Genomic DNA, 20542 nt, shown 5'->3' with positions numbered 1-20542 from the left:
AAACACCTTTGTTCGACTATGTGCGGTCCGACTACGATCCGATTAACGCCCCTGGATAACTCGATCCGGTTGATAATTCGACTATCGCGGCATGTAACGGTGAATTGGATTAGGAACTGGACTTTGCGTCTTTGCGCATGCTTGAGATCCCGCCGCCCTCCTCCCCCCTCCCTCCCATGTCGTGACCCGGAAGTCGAAAGAGACGATAAATTAAATTCTCCGTGTACCTTCGGCGACGGCGTCTTCTCTCCGTTATCAACTCAGCCAATAGCGCCATTTGCATTCGCTGTACTCCTATTAACACCATGGAAGAATAGTAGAGGGATGTAGCTTTGCCTTGCTCTCTGTTCGCCATCTTTCTCGAAATGTTGTTGTTGGTGGTGGTGAAGAGGTCAAGAGGAAATGGCTGTATCACCACGAGTTGTAATGAAAACAGCGCCGCCTATCGTATCGGATATGACATGCTTTCGGCCAATGATTCGAATTACTCACTGCCATGTATATTGGGATAATAGCAGATCCCCCAAAAGATAGCATCGTCCGACTAAAGCAAGATTCAAATTATACCATCATGTAAACGCACTGAGTGTGTGTCTCTCTCTCTCACTGTCTCTCTGTCTACGTCGTAAAACAACAGTGAACTATTCTACTCTCCCAGACTCGCTGCTAGGCTTCGGGTTCTTTAACGCAACGTAAAAGTTGTAATAACATAGTAACGTTATAACGTAGTCGTAATAACGTAGTAACATAATAACGTAGTAACGTATTAAGGTAATAACGTAGTAACATAATAACGTAGTAACGTATTAAGGTAATAACGTAGTAATATAATAACTTGTAATATAATAACGTAGTAACATAATAACGTAGTTACTCTTCCACGTAGGGTATTTTGCGTATTCAGTTATTAGTTTGATGTCCACTGAATTCAGAGTCACAACGCAAAAATAATAATAATTTGTAATACACTTCCAGTCAAAAGTTTTAGAACGCCTCCATGTTTTCCACCTACCAGTGCAACACACACACCTGAGGGAACTCCTGCAACAGCGTCGGGAAGAAATCTATGAACTGTTTGATTTCCGAAGAATAACACGAGTGTGTTCGTCTCTATCTGACACTGAGAAATTCAACGGTGTACATTTTCAATAAAAACTGGAGAAATTGAGGCGTTCTAAAACTTTTCGAACAGTAGTGTACATGTAAAAAACAACAACAACAACCATACGAAGTGTCACGGGGTCTCCACGACCTGCAGATGCGACGGCGTATCGTCGTGAACAGGAAACCAGACGGTGTGTTTTTATTTATATTTAACCTTTGACTGTGGAAAGTTTTGAAGGATGTTTCTAAAGGAAGAGGCTTGTTTCTGGTTCAATAATCAGACTATTAGGAAATAATAAGACTGTTAGGCAATAATCAGACTATTAGGAAATAATAAGACTATTAGGCAGTAGCCTACAGATGCAACGTGTTTCTTGACAGAAGACTTACATCAGACAATCATGTTCAATTTTATAATCATTTCTTTGTGGTTATTTATTATTAAAAAATGTTTTAACAACTATTAACAATTAGAATTTTTATTTTTATAAATTTGTATTATTCAAAATGATATTTACAGGCAGTACAGACAGGAGACACACAAGAAAGAACAAACACAAAACACTCTTAACTTATCATAATTCAGGGGGCATGTTCTGCAACATGTTATTTCTTTCCCCGTTGCCCCGCTGTGTTCCCGACACTCGGTGACTCCTTGAGGCCAAACCTTTTACCATCGCTCGCCACAAGCGTCCTCGTCACGTGACCTTTGAAGCCATTCATCCCTTTGAGGCCTAATACCTGCGTGTGTGTGATAATATTACCAGAAGCCAGACTGAGTGTGTGTGTGTGTGTGTGTGTGGGGTGGGGGGGGTCATTAGCATGAGAAAGCGCTCTTCTTCCTCTTCACGTCTGCTCGGTCTCTCTGGCTCAGTCACTTCCTCAAAGAGACATCGTACCGGTTCTCCAACTGCCGGTTACTTCCCTCCATGTGAGGCCCGGGGGACTCCAGAGGGTCACGCAGACCTTCTTCATACAGCTCGTTCTCCCTCTGAGTAGATGATAGAAATGTATATTATAATATAGCATATTGGCTTTTTGAGGCCTCCATATCCGTCTCTACTGGCTTGATGTGTGCATCAGTGCAGCCGGTTGGAGATGTGAGTGTTGTATTGGTCATTAATCACGAGGGACTTAATTGGCTGCCGTGTAACTCCAATGTTGACCATCATCGTCCCCGGTGACTCACCTGAAGACTATTCGTCCTCGTCAATCGTTGACGTCGATAAAATGTCCCCAAAAATATTTAAATTCACAGAATCCAACCGTCTGACTTGTAAAGACGATCAGGTGATGATCGCATTAAAACAAAGAGATGGTGCAGAGCCTCAAGCTCCACCCACAGGGATGTGGGCGTGGCCTCAGACACCACTGACCAGGGATCAGCCCAGGGGGTCAGGTTAGGGTCACTTCTTGTTCTTCTTCTTCTTTCTTCTCCCTTCTTCTCCATTGTTCTTCTCCTTCTTTCTTTCCCTTCGTCTCCCTTGTTCTTCTTTCTTCTTCTTCTTCTTCTCAAAAGCAGTTGAAGCTTTTGCCATAAAGCTGTAAATCTGTGTGAAAATATGGGCTTGGATGGAAATGTCAAAACACGAGACATAATGCCCCCCCCCCCCCCTGTTCTCTTCCTCACTCTGTGGGTGTTCGGTACAGTAAGTGCTAAATGAATGCCAGGGCCGCCACACTCGGCGGAGGCGTCAACAGCCCCTCGGCCGAGTGACCTCCTTCCACTCCGAGTGTTTTTGGTTTGGTCGTTCTGTCGGACGGCAGCGCTCAACAGATGGAGCGTTGACGAGCTACTCAAGGAAAAAAGACGGGACGAGTCCGTAAAGGCTGCAATCGTATCCACGCAAAGCACCTGTTGACACTGAAGCGTAGAATATAGTGGGAGGAGCCACACCTAGCAGGTGAGCTGATGATGATGCTCATTCTGGTTAAAATTAACAAAAGACGTATAGATGTTTATTTTAGCTTTATATCCCAGAGGTGAACATTATTATTATCATTATTATTATTTTGATTATTATTATTATTACTTATTATTATCATTATTATTATCAGTATTATTATTTTTATTATTATTACTTATTATTATTATTATCAGTATTATTATTATCAGTTATTATTATCATTATACAATTTGTATTATTATCATTATTGTTATTTTTATGATTATCATTATTTTTATTATCAGTATTATTATTACCTTCGCATTGAAAATGCGGAAGGTAATGTTTTGATCGCTGTGTATTTATTTGTGTTTGTGCGTTATTCGCATAAGTCAAAAAGTATTAAACCGAATCGCATGAAATTTGGTGGGATGATTGGTTATTATCCGGGGACCATTTGATTAGATTTTGGAATCGATCGGGTCAAAGTCATGAAAAGATCAAAATCTTCTTTTTACCATAGCGCGGCCAATTTTTGTCCTATTGGCATGCAACTAATGCCAAAATGTTTATAATTCAATGCCCAATCTTGTGATATGCGAAGGTATGCGCTCTACCGAGTGTCCGTTCTAGTTATTATTATGTTGCTGCTTCATGTCGAGTCTTTTAAAAAAAAAGTCACATTTTGGCTAAAAATGCTTCTTCTCATTTTCCTAAAGACTCTTCTTTTTTGTGGAGTCCTCTGAATAGTAATTGTGGCTCCTGTAAATTATGCCTCCGAAGCTATTTCTGTCTCCGGGCGGCGCGTCGAGATCGATGCTGCCGCCAGTTATTAATTGAAGCTTTTCCCGAAACGACTGTTTTATTGCCTCGTTATCCTGCCCACTCCCTTTTCTTCAGGCTGCGGCATCCGTGTTTACCGAAAGCCGGGCGGCTGCCTTTTTTATTGGTATTACCAAGGGGCGGAGCTCGTGGTATTTTAATACGACAGTCTCGACGCCGATCGATCAGCTCACTGACTCTATTTCTATTTTATTTATAGGTCCATTGTTTATTTAGTTTAGTTTGTATCGTCGGCTGTGCTCCTTTTTTATTAATTGTCATCAAATTCTGTCTTATTGGTGGTCTTATTGGTTTATAATAGTTGTACTGACTATTTATTTATTTTATATATATATTTATTTTTGTATTCTTTAAAAAGAAAAAGTGAAGTAGGCATCAATTAGACATTTACAGATATCTTTCAGACAATTGACATTGCATGTGCAGATTTTTGGATGACGCTCATTTTTAAACAAAAAGAAAACAATGTATAACTAGTGCTTGATCTATTCTTTATTGTACATTCATTGATTTATTAAAATAAAATCAGCTCTGAGTTGTTATGTAACCCATTTTTTCCAATTTGTGAAAAACTGTTCCAGTTTGATGCCGTTGTACTTAGTTTTAAAGGATTGAAAAATACACTACGCTTTTTCCGAGAGTTAGAGCCATCAGCTCCTTAGCTTAGCATAAAGGCTGTAAGCGGAGGGAAACAACTAGCATGGCATATATGAAATACATTAAGCCACGTTAATGAGCGATCTTTAGAGGTGTTTAGAGGAAGATTTTCTTAATTCTATATTGATGTTTCGAGGCCAGACGACATCTCTTGACAACCTTTTTCTCCTCCCCCAAACTCGCCAGCGGCCAGTTTGCTGTGGTCAGGAGATGCCGGCACAGGGGCACAGGCGTGGATTACGCCGCCAAATCCATCAAGAAGCGGCGCAGCAAGTCGAGCCGGCGCGGCGTGACGCGAGACGACATCGAGCGCGAGGTGAGCATCCTGAAGGAGATCCAGCACCCCAACGTCATCACGCTGCACGAGGTGTTCGAGAACAAGGCGGACGTCATCCTCATCCTGGAGCTGTGAGTCCCTTCGGCCATTTCTCCTGTGTAAAATAAGAAATACACTTATTTAGGAAAAATTCTATCTTTTTAAGAATAATATTAAAGTTCAGTGATTTCAGTGTTACACTTCTATAAAGTGGAGGGGCTCACAAGAGCCAGATTTTAAATTTTTTTTTTTAAAGCAACATGATTTCATCAAACAACATTTAAAGCCTCTGACATCAACATCAACATGATTTTTGGTGGGATTTTTTAGACTTTTGTACAGCTTACTTCAGTTTTTAGTTGTAGTTTATATATATATATATATATATATAATAAATATATATTATATATAATATTTTGTTTTATTATTATTTCTATATATATATATATTTGTATACAGTGCATCTGGAAAGTATTCACAGCGCTTCATTTTTTCCACATTTTGTTATGTTACAGCCTTATTCCAAAATGGATTAGATTCATTATTTTCCTCAACATTCTACACACAAAAACCCATAATGACAAAGTGAAAACTGTTTTTTGCAAATTTTTGCACATTTATTAAAAATAAAGAACGAAAACATAACATGTACATAAGTATTCACAGCCTTTGCTCAATACTTTGTTGAAGCACCTTTGGGAGCAATTACAGCCTCAAGTCTTCTTGGGTCTGATTCCACAAGCGTGGCACACCTATTTCTGGGCAGTTTCTCCCATTCTTCTTTGCAGAACCTCTCAAATTCTATCAGGTTGGATGGGGAGCGTCGGTGCACAGCCATTTTCAGATCTCTCCAGAGATGTTCAATCGGGTTCAAGTCAGGGCTCTGGCTGGGCCACTCAAGGACATTCACAGAGTCGTCCCGAAGCCACTCCTTTGTTATCTTGGCTGTGTGCTTCGGGTCGTTGTCCTGTTGGAAGATGAACCGTCGCCCCAGTCTGAGGTCCAGAGCGCTTTGGAGCATGTTTTCGTCGAGGATGTCTCTGTACATTGCTGCATTCATCTTTCCCTCAATCCTGACTAGTCTCCCAGTTCCTCCCGCTGAAAAACATCCCCACAGCATGATGCTGCCACCACCATGCTTCACTGTAGGGATGGTATTGGCCAGGTGATGAGCAGTGCCTGGTTCCCTCCAGACATGACGCTTGGCATTCAGGCCAAAGAGTTCAATCTTTGTTTCATCAGACCAGAGAATTTTGTTTCTCATGGTCTGAGAGTCCTTCAGGTGCTTTTTTGCCATCTCTAGACGGGCTGTCATGTGCTTTTTACTGAGGAGTGGCTTCCGTCTGGCCACTCTACCAAACAGGCCTGATTTGTGGAGTGCTGCAGAGATGGTTGTCCTTCTGGAAGGTTCTCCTCTCTTCATAGAACAACGCTGGAGCTCTGTCAGAGTGACCATCGGGTTCCTGGTCACCTCCCTGACTAAGGCCCTTCTCCCCCATCGCTCACTCTGGCTGGGCGGCTCTAGGAAGAGTCCTGGTGGTTCCAAACTTCTTCCATGTCCGGATGATGGAGGCCACTGTGCTCATTGGGACTTTCAATGCTGCAGAAATCTTTCTGTACCCTTCGCCAGATCTGTGCCTCGATACAATTCTGTCTCGGAGGTCTATAGATAATTCCTTGAACTTCATGGCTTGGTTCATGCTCTGATATGCACTGTCAACTGTGATACCTTATATAGACAGGTGTGTGCCTTTCTCAATCATGTCCAATCAACTGAATTTAGAACAGGTGGACTTTTGAATGGTAGTGTATATATATATTTAATATATATATAATATATATTTTTTAATATATGTCATATATATATATTTTATATATATATATTATAGATAGATTTTTTTTGTGACATGTACATTTCCTTCCAGGTAGTTCCTAAGCTGCGCCTGTAGCTGGAACCTCTCCAGCGGTGTCGTGTGGCTCAAAGCTCCTCGAGTCAAACCGGTCCGACCGGCTCGGGCGGAGCGCTGGAAGATAATTCATGTTTACGTTACAGAATTATAAATTATGCACGCGCGTTATTCCTGACAAATATACACGCGCTTGCACCTTTCGACGAGAAAGGTCACCGCTCCAAACCGGTCTGCAGTGTCGCCGCGCCACATTCCTCACCGCTGAGCGCACAAAGAACACGTGTGGATGTCTGTGGCTCGCTTCCAGCTCGGGAGGCGGCCGAGCCTGAGGGGGGAACTCTTCAAAAATAGGAATGAAAAACCCTCGCAGGACGCCCTTCAACTAACGGCATTAGCTTTTTACGAAAAACAATCTTATGTATCGCCATCGAGCCGTTTTAGTCGACGCAGGAGTAATAAAATAAACGAGTGCTTCCCCGGCTCCTCGTCCGTCCTAAATCAAACAACAAAAACACATTTCCCAATATATATATATATTAGGGCTGTGAAACGATTACAATGTTTAATCAGGTTAATTACAGGTTTCTGTGGATTAATCATGATTAATCCCATATATACATTCAGGGTTTTTCCTGGGTCAAAATGGGTCTTCGGTGCTCCCAAAAAATTAACGTCTGTTCGTTGAGTGAGTGATCAGCAGCTGGGGGGGGATGCAAGTGACTTTTTTTCGTCCCGATGTGCGCGCACACGCCGGCATCCGAGCTCTGCGGCGCGCGAGACGGAGATCGGAGTCGTGCACATGCGTTAAATGCGTTAAAAAAAAAAACTAGTTAAACCTGTAATTTAATTAACTGAGTTAACGCGTTATTTTTCACAGCACTAATATATATATATATTGGGAATATATACACTACCGTTCAAAAGTTTGGGGTCATCAAGACAATTTGTGTCTTCCATGAAAACTCACTTTTATTTATCAAATGAATTGAAAATTGAGTAGAAAATGTAGTCAAGACATTGACAAGGTTAGAAATAATGATTAATATTTAAAGTATTAATTTTGTTCTTCAAACTTCAAGCTCAAAGGAAGGCCAGTTGTATAGCTTATATCACCAGCATAACTGTTTTCAGCTGTGCTAACATAATTGCACAAGGGTTTTCTAATCAGATATTAGTCTTCTAAGGCGATTAGCAAACACAATGTACCATTAGAACACTGGAGTGATAGTTGATGGAAATGGGCCTCTATACACCTATGGAGATATTTCATTAGAAACCAGACATTTCCACCTAGAATAGCCATTTACCACATTAACAATGTATAGTGTGTATTTTTGATTAATGTTATCTTTATTGAAAAAACAGTGCTTTTCTTTGAAAAATAAAGACATTTCTAACTGACCCCAAACTTTTGAACGGTAGTGTATATATATATATATATATTTATTCAGTAAATAATCATATTTATATGTATTTATTAGGGCTGTCAACGTTAACGCGTTAATCTATGCGTTTAATTTGGCCGCGGTAACGCACAAAAATATTTTAACGCAACTTTGTTTACTTCCGGTGTTCGTTGAAGTTTTTACACTCCTCTGAGTGTCAAACCGCGGCAGTACGGTTTGACACTGTTTCCGTTTTTAAAACAATTATTTCGCCGCGAAAATAAGGAGCAGAAATCAGTTTAAACTCGTGGATGAATCAGTCGGGTTTCCTCCTGCTCCTCCTTCCTCCCGTCTCCCCCTCTGATACACAGAGGACCGGAGGGGCGACGTGTCGGGTGACGCAGCGCGGAAAGAACTCGTCACACGAAACCTTCACCATGATTGGTCAATCCGTTTGTCTGTCAACATTTTGCGAAAAAAACAACCAATGAACACTCAGTAAATCACAAAGGACCTCCCACCACACAGGTGAGGCTCATTAGCAACCTGTCAGTCAGAGAACCAGAGAACACGGCGCGAGGACAATGAGCCTTATTACAGAGCTGAGATTGTTCTGGAATGTTTGATGTATAACATATGCAAACGCCTTTAAAAGGTGAATTTACATTTTTTTGTAAAATGGAGAACATGAGCCCAGCCTCCAGAGGGTGAACAGGACATATGTGAATGTCAGTCAGTTATCAAGGCCACTGGTTCTGCTGCTGTTCAATGTTAAAGATGACAGGACCAATGGGGTCTCAATATACTTCTTTTTTTTTACTAATCTGGATGTTTCACTGAAGAAACAATTTATCATCCACAATATTAAATACCTCGCTGGCACTGTATAGGTAGGAGCCTCTTTGAAAACACAGCTCTGTGTGAAGTTTTGTCTTTAAAAAGAAGAAAAATAACTTTTAATCGCGATTAATGAATTTCAAAATGTGCGATTAATTAGTTAATTTTTTTAAATCGATTGACAGCCCTAGTATTTATATAAATATAGAATTATATATAAGCATACAAAATATATAAATATATTTTATATATAAATATAATATATATATATATATTCAGTAAATAATCATATTTGAGGAGGGGGGAGGAGACGATGAATTATTTGAAACCACGGAATCAGCATCCAGAGCAGGTCGGGCGACATCATGCAGCAGGTTGACCAACAAGTTGCATGCTGGATGATAACAAAATATTCAGATCCGTGTGGTGTCACTTTTGTCCTCCCCTGTTGTATCCTGGGTAAATATACAGCCGTGACAGCGGAGGCTTGTTTAGGCAGGAAGCTTCTGTCACCCTGAACACACTGTTGGAGGAGGAGTCTCTGTAGTTTTATATTCCTGCAGAAACATTTGAGGTTATAATTTGTTGTTAGTTTCTCTTTTAACAGCAACGTGTAATTACATATTTTTCTCTTAATTCCTCTCCTTCACCCTTCCTCTCTCCTCGTCTCTCTCCTTCACCCTTCCCCTCTCATCTCCCTCCTTCACCCTTCCTCTCTCCTCGTCTCTCTCCTTCACCCTTCCTCTCTCCTCGTCTCTCTCCTTCACCCTACCTCTCTCCTCATCTCTCTCCTTCACCCTTCCTCTCTCCTCGTCTCTCTCCTTAACCCTTCCTCTCTCCTTGTCTCTCTCCTTCACCCTTCCTCTCTCCTCATCTCTCTCCTTCACCCTTCCTCTCTCCTTATCTCTCTCCTTCACCTTTCCTCTCTCCTCGTCTCTCTCCTTCACCCTTCCTCTCTCCTCGTCTCTCTCCTTCACCCTACCTCTCTCCTCATCTCTCTCCTTCACCCTTCCTCTCTCCTCGTCTCTCTCCTTAACCCTTCCTCTCTCCTTGTCTCTCTCCTTCACCCTTCCTCTCTCCTCATCTCTCTCCTTCACCCTTCCTCTCTCCTTATCTCTCTCCTTCACCCTTCCTCTCTCCTCATCTCTCTCCTACACCCTTCCTCTCCTTATCTCTCTCCTTCACCTTTCCTCTCTCCTCGTCTCTCTCCTTCACCCTTCCTCTCTCCTCGTCTCTCTCCTTCACCCTTCCTCTCTCCTCGTCTCTCTCCTTCACCCTACCTCTCTCCTCGTCTCTCTCCTTCACCCTACCTCTCTCCTTCACCCTTCCTCTCTCCTCGTCTCTCTCCTTAACCCTTCCTCTCTCCTCATCTCTCTCCTTCACCCTTCCTCTCTCATCTCCCTCCTTCCTCTCTCCTCTCTCATCTCCCTCCTTCACCCTTCCTCTCTCCTCGTCTCTCTCCTTCACCCTACCTCTCTCCTCATCTCTCTCCTTCACCCTTCCTCTCTCATCTCCCTCCTTCACCCTTCCTCTCTCCTCGTCTCTCTCCTTCACCCTTCCTCTCTCATCTCCCTCCTTCACCCTTCCTCTCTCATCTCCCTCCTTCACCCTACCTCTCTCCTCGTCTCTCTCCTTCACCCTTCCTCTCCTCGTCTCTCTCCTTCACCCTACCTCTCTCCTCATCTCTCTCCTTCACCCTTCCCCTCTCATCTCCCTCCTTCACCCTTCCTCTCTCCTCGTCTCTCTCCTTCACCCTACCTCTCTCCTCATCTCTCTCCTTCACCCTTCCTCTCTCATCTCCTCCTTCACCCTTCCTCTCTCCTCCTCTCTCCTTAACCCTTCCTCTCTCATCTCCTCCTTCACCCTTCCTCTCTCTCTCTCTCCTTCACCCTACCTCTCTCTCTCTCTCTCCTTCACCCTTCCTCTCTCATCTCTCCTTCACCCTACCTCTCTCCTCGTCTCTCTCCTTCACCCTTCCTCTCTCATCTCCCTCCTTCACCCTTCCTCTCTCCTCGTCTCTCCTTCACCCTTCCTCTCTCTCGTCTCTCTCCTTCACCCTTCCTCTCCTCGCTCTCTCCTTCACCCTTCCTCTCTCATCTCTCTCCTTCACCCTTCCTCTCTCATCTCCCTCCTTCACCCTTCCTCTCTCCTCGTCTCTCTCCTTCACCCTTCCTCTCTCCTCATCTCTCCTTCACCCTTCCTCTCTCCTTATCTCTCTCCTTCACCTTTCCTCTCTCCTCATCTCTCTCCTTCGCCCTTCCTCTCAGTCAGTTGTCCTGTTGTGGTTTTAATGGAGGTTTAAGAAGTTTACCGGTGGTTACACGTGAATCTGGACGATCAGATTACATCAGCTCAGCTCTGATAAACCTGGATTTGTAGCTCTGATCTGAGAGCTCACGTCTGAATTATTAATCCCCCCCGTCTCCCCTCCTCGTCCAGCGTGGCCGGCGGCGAGCTCTTTGACTTCCTGGCCGAGAAGGAGTCGCTCAGCGAGGAGGAGGCCACGCAGTTCCTCAAGCAGATCCTGGACGGCGTCTTCTACCTGCACGCCAAACAGATCGCCCACTTCGACCTGAAGGTACGACCTGAAACACATAGTCATCTTCATCTTCTTCATTATCATCAGCGTTATCGTCATCATCCATTCATGTCGTCAGCCTGTGTGTGTGTCTGTATGTGACTTGTCTGTGACCTGGGTCTGTATGTGACTTGTGTGTGAGCTTTGTGTGTGTGTGTGTGTGTGTGACTTGTTTGTGTGACGGGTGTGTGTTTGATTTTTGTGTCGGTGTGTGTGTGACTTCCTTGTGTGTGTGTGTGTGTGTGTATGTGGGAGTCGTGTGTGTGAGGTGTGTGTGTGACTTGCTTGTGTGTGTGTATGTGGGAGTCGTGTGTGTTTGTGTGTGTGTGATGTGTGTGAGATTTATGACATAAATGCAGGTTTCGTTTAAAGACAAACCACACGTTGCGTAACAATTACTCCAGAAATACACGAAACCGACACTGTGATGTCATATTGCCTCTACACTGCTTATCAAGCATCTTACAGTCAGCCATGTGACATCACTATATTGTTGTGGACAACCGATCAATAACTCCATTGATCGGTTGTCCACTCGGCGCCATCAGGAGAACCTGATCCTCCAGCGCCGAGTTCGGAACATTCGACCTCTGGGCCGGCCACAGCATTAATTTATTTTATTTATTTATTGTAATAAACTGTCTCCGATAGAGACGTCGGTTTGAGGAGTCGTCGTGTCCAGAGACGATCAATCAACTTATTGATCTGATCGGTGGGACTGTTCAACGTGAGCGACGGTACAAGTAAAAGAGACGCGTATAGAATGTTCCTTAAGTAGAGAAGTGTTTAAGCGTGACGAGGATGACGTGCCCGGCCGCTCTGAGTTCGTGGTCTCTGTCCTTCCTCGTCTCTCACTTCCCTCGAGAGTCTGCTGCCGTGTTGTCACGACGACGTCAACACGCTTTCAGTTTTTCATTTGATTCCTCTGAGCGTTGAAGTCACGGTGCACGGTTCATATAACAAGTGTTATCTTTTAAACGTGTATACATCTGACTGTTTTCTCTCTCTCCCACTCGCTCTCCCCCCCCCCCCCACCACCACCAGCCAGAGAACATCATGCTGCTGAACCGCTCGGCGCCTCACCCGCGCATCAAGCTCATCGACTTCGGCCTCGCCCACAAGATGGATTTTGGCAACGATTTTAAAAACATTTTTGGAACTCCAGAATTTGTCGGTCAGTCCACGCACACAAACACATACACACGCACACACACACACACACACACACACACACACACACACACACACACACACTAATGGCTCGGTCCATCTCTCTTCTCACCGACCCCTTTTTTTCTGGTCCTGGACACCGGCCAACGCTCCCATCTCACCTCCAGTCCCAAAAATTTCCAGAAATCCTTCAGAATAATTGATAAAGGTTTTCTTTATAACTCCAGCAAAGATCAAAGAGAATCAGTGGAAACATTAGACCCAGTTTAAAATCCCCAAAGCCCCCAAAAGGAGGGAAACTGATGCAGGATTATCCCCTGAATAGAAGATCAAGAATAACAATGATGCCATCATCTGTTTAATATCAACTCACAGGGAGGGGCAGATGAAAAGGGGCGAGGGGCTGCATCCGCTCTCGTTTCACATCAAAACTGTTTGAATTTAATTAGAACTGAAGGCGGTGTGTCTGTGTGTCTGTGTGTGTGTGTGTGTGTGTGTGTTGGGGTGTGTGTGTGTGTCTCACAGCTCCAGAAGTAGTCAACTATGAACCTTTGGGCCTGGAGGCAGACATGTGGTGAGTGAACAAAGCTCTCGACAATCAGAGCTGTGTACACACACACACCGGCCGGTAAAACATCTGCTGCTCGGTCAATGGTGTGCACTGCTAATGTCTCTCTCTCTCTCTCTCTCTCTCTCTCAGGAGTGTCGGCGTGATAACCTACATCCTGTAAGTACCTCGAGTCGTCGCCCGTGCCGTGTGAGACGCGTACAAATTGTTGCGTCGCAGCAGGGTTCCCACGTTTTCTCTGAGTGAGGCGTCGTCTCGCTCCAAACAGTCGCCGGCCTCTTTGACCTTTTTTTATTTTCATTTCATGAGATTATTGTTTTCCACTCTTTGTAGATTTTCAATCGTATTGATTAACCATATTTATAGATTAAACATATTTATACATTAACCACATTTATAGATTAACCACATTTATAGCCGTCAGTGGTGGACATTAAATAAGCACATATTCTTTTATTTAATATATTTTTAGATTAAAGGGACATATTAATGCATCAATAACTATAATCCGGTAATATAATAATATGCTAAATGATTTAGTAAATTTGTGACGTTGCGTGTATATTGAGATCCTAATACAGATGAACTTGGTACGGTTTTGTTTTTATTATTTATTTCCCGTTAAAAATATTTAAATTATTCTTTTTTTTAAAAGTACTTTTCACAACATGTCGCCTATCGTAAGGTTCCTCCCGTGAGAGATAGAGAAGCGAGTGCACGAGGCCGTGCACGCCCCCGGCAGCTTGTTGCCCACACGAACGTGTTCACCAGAATATTCGGTGTGGTGAAAAACGGAGCGAGTGACGGGCGAAGCGTCACCTCGCCGTTACGTTACATCATATCTTTGATGTGCAGAGGGAGCACGGAGGTGGTGTTAAAAAACGATGCATCGTGTTTCTCCGTTGCATGAACACGCATGCACACTGCAGACACACACACACACTGTAACACACACTGCAACACACACACACTGCAACACACACACACAGCGTCTCGGTGGCCTCCCACACGTGTGTCACAGCTCTGCAGGTTGAAAATAGATCGTTCCCTTTGATCACCGCCGAGTGAGACGCCCGTACAGTGATGCTCATCTCTTGTTGGGGGAAGAGGGGGGAGTGAGAGGGGGAGGGAGAGAGAGGGGGGGGGGGAGAAATAAACCATTTGGGGGGGATTTTTTGGAAGAGTTTCCAAAACCATAATGGGAGTTGTTTTGTGTGACTGCTATAGGAGGTAATAAAAAGCTCCATTTGGGAACTCAGAGGATAAATTATACGATGGTTTCCTTTTTTATATTTTTTATTTAATTTAATAAAGAGTTTGACATAACGTCTGAGATGACGCCTAAAAAATAATTTCGCTGAATCAGACGGCTGCACGCAAAATACCCCAATCGCTTATCCTGTCAACTAGGCCGCAAAAATACATATTTATGTTTTTATTATATACTGTCATTTCAATTCATGATCCCTGTCACCTCCACACAGCGATCAATACATAGAGATCAATACACAGATCAATACACAGATCAATACACAGCCCGGTGGGCAGCTGTGTTTGGGGTCTTGCTCTCTGGCTCCGCCTCCACGTCCGTCCCAGCTGGCGCCTTCATTAGCGGCTGGTGCTGACGAGCTTGAGAGGTTTCAGGTGTGTGTGTGTTGAAGTGCGTTTTTGCCGTGTGTGTCTGTGTTGCAGTGTGTGTGTGTGTGCATGCGCGTGCGTGTGTGCGTGTTACAGTGTGTCTGTAGCAGTGTGTGTGTGTGTGTTGCAGTGTGTGTGTCTTGCAGTGCGTTTGTTGCTGTGTGTGTTGCGTGTTTGTGTGTCCATTAAAACAGGCCACCTCTCCTCGTCCTCTCCTCTCCTCCTCACCCCTCTCCTCGTCCTCTCCTCTCCTCCTCACCCCTCTCCTCCCCTCTGAGCTCAGCTTCTGTTTGACTAACATTATCCTTCAGGTGTATCAGGTCTTGATGAATAAGTCACCGTCTGCTCCACACACACACCGACCAGTAGAACTCTCTTACTTTCAGTTTGGAGGGCGTCAGCCAATCAGCTGTCAGGAGACTCTCAGTTGTCAGATAGATGTTAAAGCATATTTAGATCTGAGTGGATCAAAGCAAAAATAAATCCATCACAATGAACGTATTGTCGTCTCTGTTGGAGGACAACAACAGTGGGCGTGTCTGCCCACTAACCTTGTTTTTGTTGTTGTTGTGCAGCCTGAGCGGCGCGTCTCCCTTCCTGGGCGACAACAAGCAGGAGACTCTAGCCAATGTGTCGGCCGTGGACTACGCCTTCGACGAGGAGTTCTTCAGCAGCACCAGCGCGCTGGCCAAAGACTTCATCACCAGGCTCCTCGTCAAGGACCCCAAGTGAGTGTGTGTGTGTGTGTTTGTGTGTGTTTCTCTATTGTCATCTTTCCAAATACATCTAAGTTTCAACTATGAGAAATAGAGCAGCTCTTAGCTTTATAATGCTGCATTATTTATATATATTTATATTTTATTATAATTTATTAATTAATATTTATTTGTATTTATTCATTTATATATATAGAAATATTTCTGTATATATATTTATATATATAGAAATATATATTTATATTTATTGATATCTTTTTTAATGTATATATATATTATATATATATATATTTATTTGTATATATACATATTAATTTATATATATTTATATACATATTTATATTTATTTGTGTGTGTGTGTGTATATATATATATACACTTATATGTTTTGAAACGTCTTCTCCGACTAAAGCTGTCAGTTAAGGTCTATATATACATATACAGTCGGGTCCATAAATATTTGGACATTGACACCATTTTCATAATTTTGGCTCTGTAGACCACCACAATGGATTTTGAATGAAACAATCAAGATATACTTTAAGAGCAGACTTTCAGCTTTAATTTTACATCCACATCCGGTGAACGTGTAGGAATTACAACACATTTTAGATGTGGACCCTCCTTTAAATGGACCAAAAGTAATTGGACAAACTAACATAATCATCATCGACTTTTAATACAACTCCTATAATTATTGAGGCTTTATTTATTTCTCTGCTTTTTTTATTAATGCAAAATTGCCACCTGTGAAAGAGATTGGATTTATTTTCTACCTTCAATAAAAATGATAAAATAATAAATAAATAATAGAATAAATATTTAAATAAATAAAAATAATTGAAATTTATATAATAAAATAAATTCTAATATTTAATTAAATAAAACATAAATAAAAAATATAATTAAATTTATAATTAATAAAACATAAATACAAATTATATTAAAATAAATAATCATATTAAAATAAATAATAAATTAAACATAAATAGAAAAATATAATAATATTTAAATGAATAAAACATGAATAAAAATACATAATAAAAAATAAAATAATAAATTAAATATAAATACAAATAAATGCAAAATATGCCTTTTTTTAATTGCCATTACTTTTAATAGTTTCTTGAACAAAAAAAACGATAATTTCTTTGAGCGTGAAAATGCTATAAATACAAAGTACATGAGGAAAACACTCAACAAATGTGTGTTTCTGTCCCCAGGAAGAGGATGACCATCCAGGACAGCCTCCTGCACCCCTGGATCAAGGTTGGACTCTAGATAAATAATAAATAAATAAACAATAAATAAATAATACATATTTTGATATTCTTTCTATGAATAAATTTGCTGTGTTTGTGAAATCAGCCAAAAGACACCCAACAAGCGCTGAGCAGGAAGGAGTCGGCCGTCAACATGGAGAAGTTTAAGAAGTTTGCGGCTCGCAGGAAGTGGAAAGTATGTTTTAAGTTTGCTTTATTTCCTTTTTCTTTAGACACACTGTGTTTTGATTCAGAGGAAACTAAATCCAGAAGTAAGAGTCGTTTTGTTTTGAAGGCCAGAGGACCGCAAACACAGAGCATCCATATGTTTTAATAGATGTACCAACAGCTTTTTATTATAGAGGAATCTATACACCACACACACACACACACACACACACACACACTTAAATGTGTTTACGTGATGTGTTTGGCTTTCAATCAAGAGACAAAAGATTCCTCAGCTCAACTTCTCATGGTGCCTTCATGGTCCCTTTATGGTGCCTTCATTGTCCCTTTATGGTCCCTTCATGGTGCCTTTATGGTCTCTTTATGGTGCCTTCATTGTCCCGTCATGCTCCCTTTATGGTGCTTTCATGCTCCCTTCATGCTCCCGTCATGCTCCCTTCACGGTCCCCTGAACGAGACTCGAATGAACTTATTCTACTTCTTCTCGTTCATCAACTCTCCTCTTCTCTTCCCCCCACCCAGCAATCCGTGCGACTGATCTCCTTATGCAACCGGCTGTCCCGCTCCTTCCTGTCCAGGAGCAACATCAGTGTGGCGCAGAGCAACGACACGTTGGTGAGAGACCCGGGCGTGTGATTCCTCCGCTGTGAACACGAAACACTCCCAGCAGAGTCAAGTGGATTTGGGTTTGAGTAAAACATCCACAGCAAGAGATACATGAAGATATGTTAAGATAAGATAAGTTAAAATAAGTTAAGATAAGTTATCTTAAGCAGCTTAATGCATTTCAGAGTGGTTTTAGTGAAGCGCATGTTCTCATCAGGACTCTGACAAAGCTCTGGTACTTCTGTAATGGATCTATTCCTCGTGTCCCACCAGAGCCACGGGTCAGGTGATGGGGCAATTGTTGGAATTTCACTGTGTGTGACCTTTTTGAAAACCAGCGTGAGCTCACAGGAATGTGAGGCGGCCCGGTCTGTTAGAGCACACAGTGAGAGTCCATATGTGTGTGTGTGTGTGTGTGTGTGTGTGTACGCGGATATGTAAACAGCCTGAGCAAGAGGCTTAATCATTTACACCCAGCCACTTCCTGGTTTCACAGGTGAGCTGGCAGGTAGAGCTCAGCGCCCCCTGCTGGGCACAAACGGAGCTGCATACAAGGAATTGTTTGTGTTGGAAGTGAGCCTGCGACTAATGAGTGCATTACTTATTGATTTAAGGATGTTTATAATAATAATAATAATAATAATCATTTATTTTATATAGCGCTTCTCAAGGCACCCGAAGTCGCTTTACAGAGTCCAGTAGTCATACACACACAGTCATCCCGGTGGTGGTAAGCTACATCAGTAGCCACAGCTGCCCTGGGGCAGACTGACGGAAGCGTGGCAGCCAATCAGCGCCTACGGCCCCTCCGACCACCACCAACATTCATTCACATCCATATGCCACCTCATATTATTAATTTAAACTAATATTTTTCTTCATATGAGAATTTCTCTTTTTTTTAAATCCACCTGGACTTTGAGGATTCAATTAAGACAATTTCACACAAATGTTGACACTTTTTTAATTTGATGTAAACGGACGTCACTTTTAAATTCTTTTGAAAAGTTTTTTTTCTGTCACGTTTTGTCATTTTTATTATAATAAAATAATTTACACTTTTTTTTAATTATTAGTTTATAATTTAAAAAAAGTCTTAAACTAAGAATAAACTCTTAGTCCATCAGAGCTCCCGTTTAAAAACAGATCACATTGCCACCTGAAAGGGCCACATGATGAGTTATTATTCATTTTTATTATTATATTCTTCTTTGTCATAATTTCTACGCCCTTGAGAGATAGTTATAACACCTATGAGTGGGTAGCAGCTAAATGGGTCCTGGATAAGACCTGGACCATGATGTTTCAGGCAGTGGGAACCCTAATTACTCATCAAAGAGGAGGATGAAAAGGGTAGAGTGGTATAAACCAACCTGCGTCATGAATTACATTCCTCCTCCTCCTCCTCCTCTCTTTGTGCAGCCGAGCGTCACGGCTGATTTCTGTCTGAAGGTCATCGGGTCACATTATTATAAATAATAAAAGCTTGATTTATTAAATATATATTTTTGCAGCTGCAAAAGAAAAGCCTGTTTTTTTGTTTCTGAGAAAGATGAAAGGGAGACTTAAGGGGGAGGGGGGGGGGGTCACAGAAATAATTCACGGGATTAACATCCTCTGGGTTTTCGATCGCCCCGTGTGGTAAACTTGTCTCTCTCTCTCCTGTCCAGGATGAGGAAGACTCCTTCGTGATGAAGGCCATCATCCATGCCATCAATGACGACAACGTGCCCGGCCTGCAGCATCTGCTCGGCTCCCTGAACAGCTACGATGTCAACCAGCCCAACAAGGTGATGGCGAGGACACAGGGGGCACTTAGGGTCCCTTCATGGTCACTGTATGTTCCCTTCATGGTCCCTTCATGGTCTCTTCATGTTCCTTTTATAGTCCCTTCATGGTCCCTTCATGGTCCTTTTATGGTCCATTTAATGTCCCTTTATATTTTACATATGTTAACAGAAAGAAAAGAGCATTGCTGAATGGGAGCTGAGGTTGTAGTAGTTGCGTACCTTTCATAAGAGAAGAGGGATCTATAATCTGTCTGATGTTCGATGGCGGCCGCTGGGCGATGGGGGAACCTCGAAGTCATTAAACCCACTCCGGAACCTTTTGAGATCTCGTGGAGTCCAATTGGTCCCGATTTTGGGGTCACTGAACACTGCAAATGACCATATGTATATGTGTGTGTTGCAGCACGGGACTCCTCCCCTGCTGATCGCGGCTGGCTGCGGAAACGTTCAGATCATCGAGGTGCTGATGAGGAAAGGCGCCGAGATCCAGGCCCACGACAAGGTGAGCGGGGTTTTAATGGCCGCCAGTTAAAGTCAATTGCTGTGTCTACTACCGGACACTTGAGCACTGACTTTCAGTGCTTCGGGCGCCACACTGACAAAACCAGCAGAATTCAGTGCACTGAAAGTACCCGGATGGCGCACTGCAAACGGGCAAAAGATGCAGTGTCAAACGAAGGACACTACTGGCCCTAAACGGCCGCCATCTTGGCGACGTAGCGGAAGAGGAGGAGCCCTTTCGCCAGCTTTTCATTTTATTTCTAAAACAATGGCGGACGAGATGGCTACGGTAGCACAAGCGGTCGACCACGGAGACTCCTGCCGCGGTTGTGGAGGTATCGCAGTTTCCACATGGGGTGGAGAAAGGGGTAAACAAGGGACACAAAGAGGGCAAGAAGTGCATTCATTTTGTCAGTTTAAGTTTCGCGGGTATCGCAAGCAGATTTGCGTACGTCACTCCCGGCTTAATTTCGCGTGTGCCGTGAACAGATTTGCGTCCGTCACTTCCGCCAAGTGGTTAACGTAAGTGTTCCATTTGATTCAGCCTTATCAGACGCAGTGCACTACAGATGTCAGTGCACTGTAT

General features: G+C 42.8%; 1 protein-coding gene across 2 annotated transcripts in view; it reads left to right on the top strand.

The window, feature by feature from the left end:
* dapk1 (death-associated protein kinase 1) overlaps nucleotides 1-20542 on the top strand; it is a 50456-nt gene that overhangs the window by 13388 nt on the left and 16526 nt on the right. For both annotated transcript variants that reach the window (XM_056419957.1, XM_056419958.1), the window contains exons 3-13: nucleotides 4677-4898; nucleotides 11378-11516; nucleotides 12561-12690; nucleotides 13212-13260; nucleotides 13387-13413; nucleotides 15468-15620; nucleotides 16832-16877; nucleotides 16977-17066; nucleotides 17582-17674; nucleotides 19336-19455; nucleotides 19859-19957. In XM_056419957.1, the coding sequence (XP_056275932.1) occupies nucleotides 4677-4898; nucleotides 11378-11516; nucleotides 12561-12690; nucleotides 13212-13260; nucleotides 13387-13413; nucleotides 15468-15620; nucleotides 16832-16877; nucleotides 16977-17066; nucleotides 17582-17674; nucleotides 19336-19455; nucleotides 19859-19957 (1168 nt within the window). The remainder of the gene's footprint in view (nucleotides 1-4676; nucleotides 4899-11377; nucleotides 11517-12560; nucleotides 12691-13211; nucleotides 13261-13386; nucleotides 13414-15467; nucleotides 15621-16831; nucleotides 16878-16976; nucleotides 17067-17581; nucleotides 17675-19335; nucleotides 19456-19858; nucleotides 19958-20542) is intronic.

The sequence above is a fragment of the Pseudoliparis swirei genome, chromosome 7 (assembly GCF_029220125.1).
Source record: "Pseudoliparis swirei isolate HS2019 ecotype Mariana Trench chromosome 7, NWPU_hadal_v1, whole genome shotgun sequence".
Lineage (NCBI taxonomy): Eukaryota > Metazoa > Chordata > Actinopteri > Perciformes > Liparidae > Pseudoliparis > Pseudoliparis swirei.
This window is presented reverse-complemented; position numbering and strand designations above follow the sequence as displayed.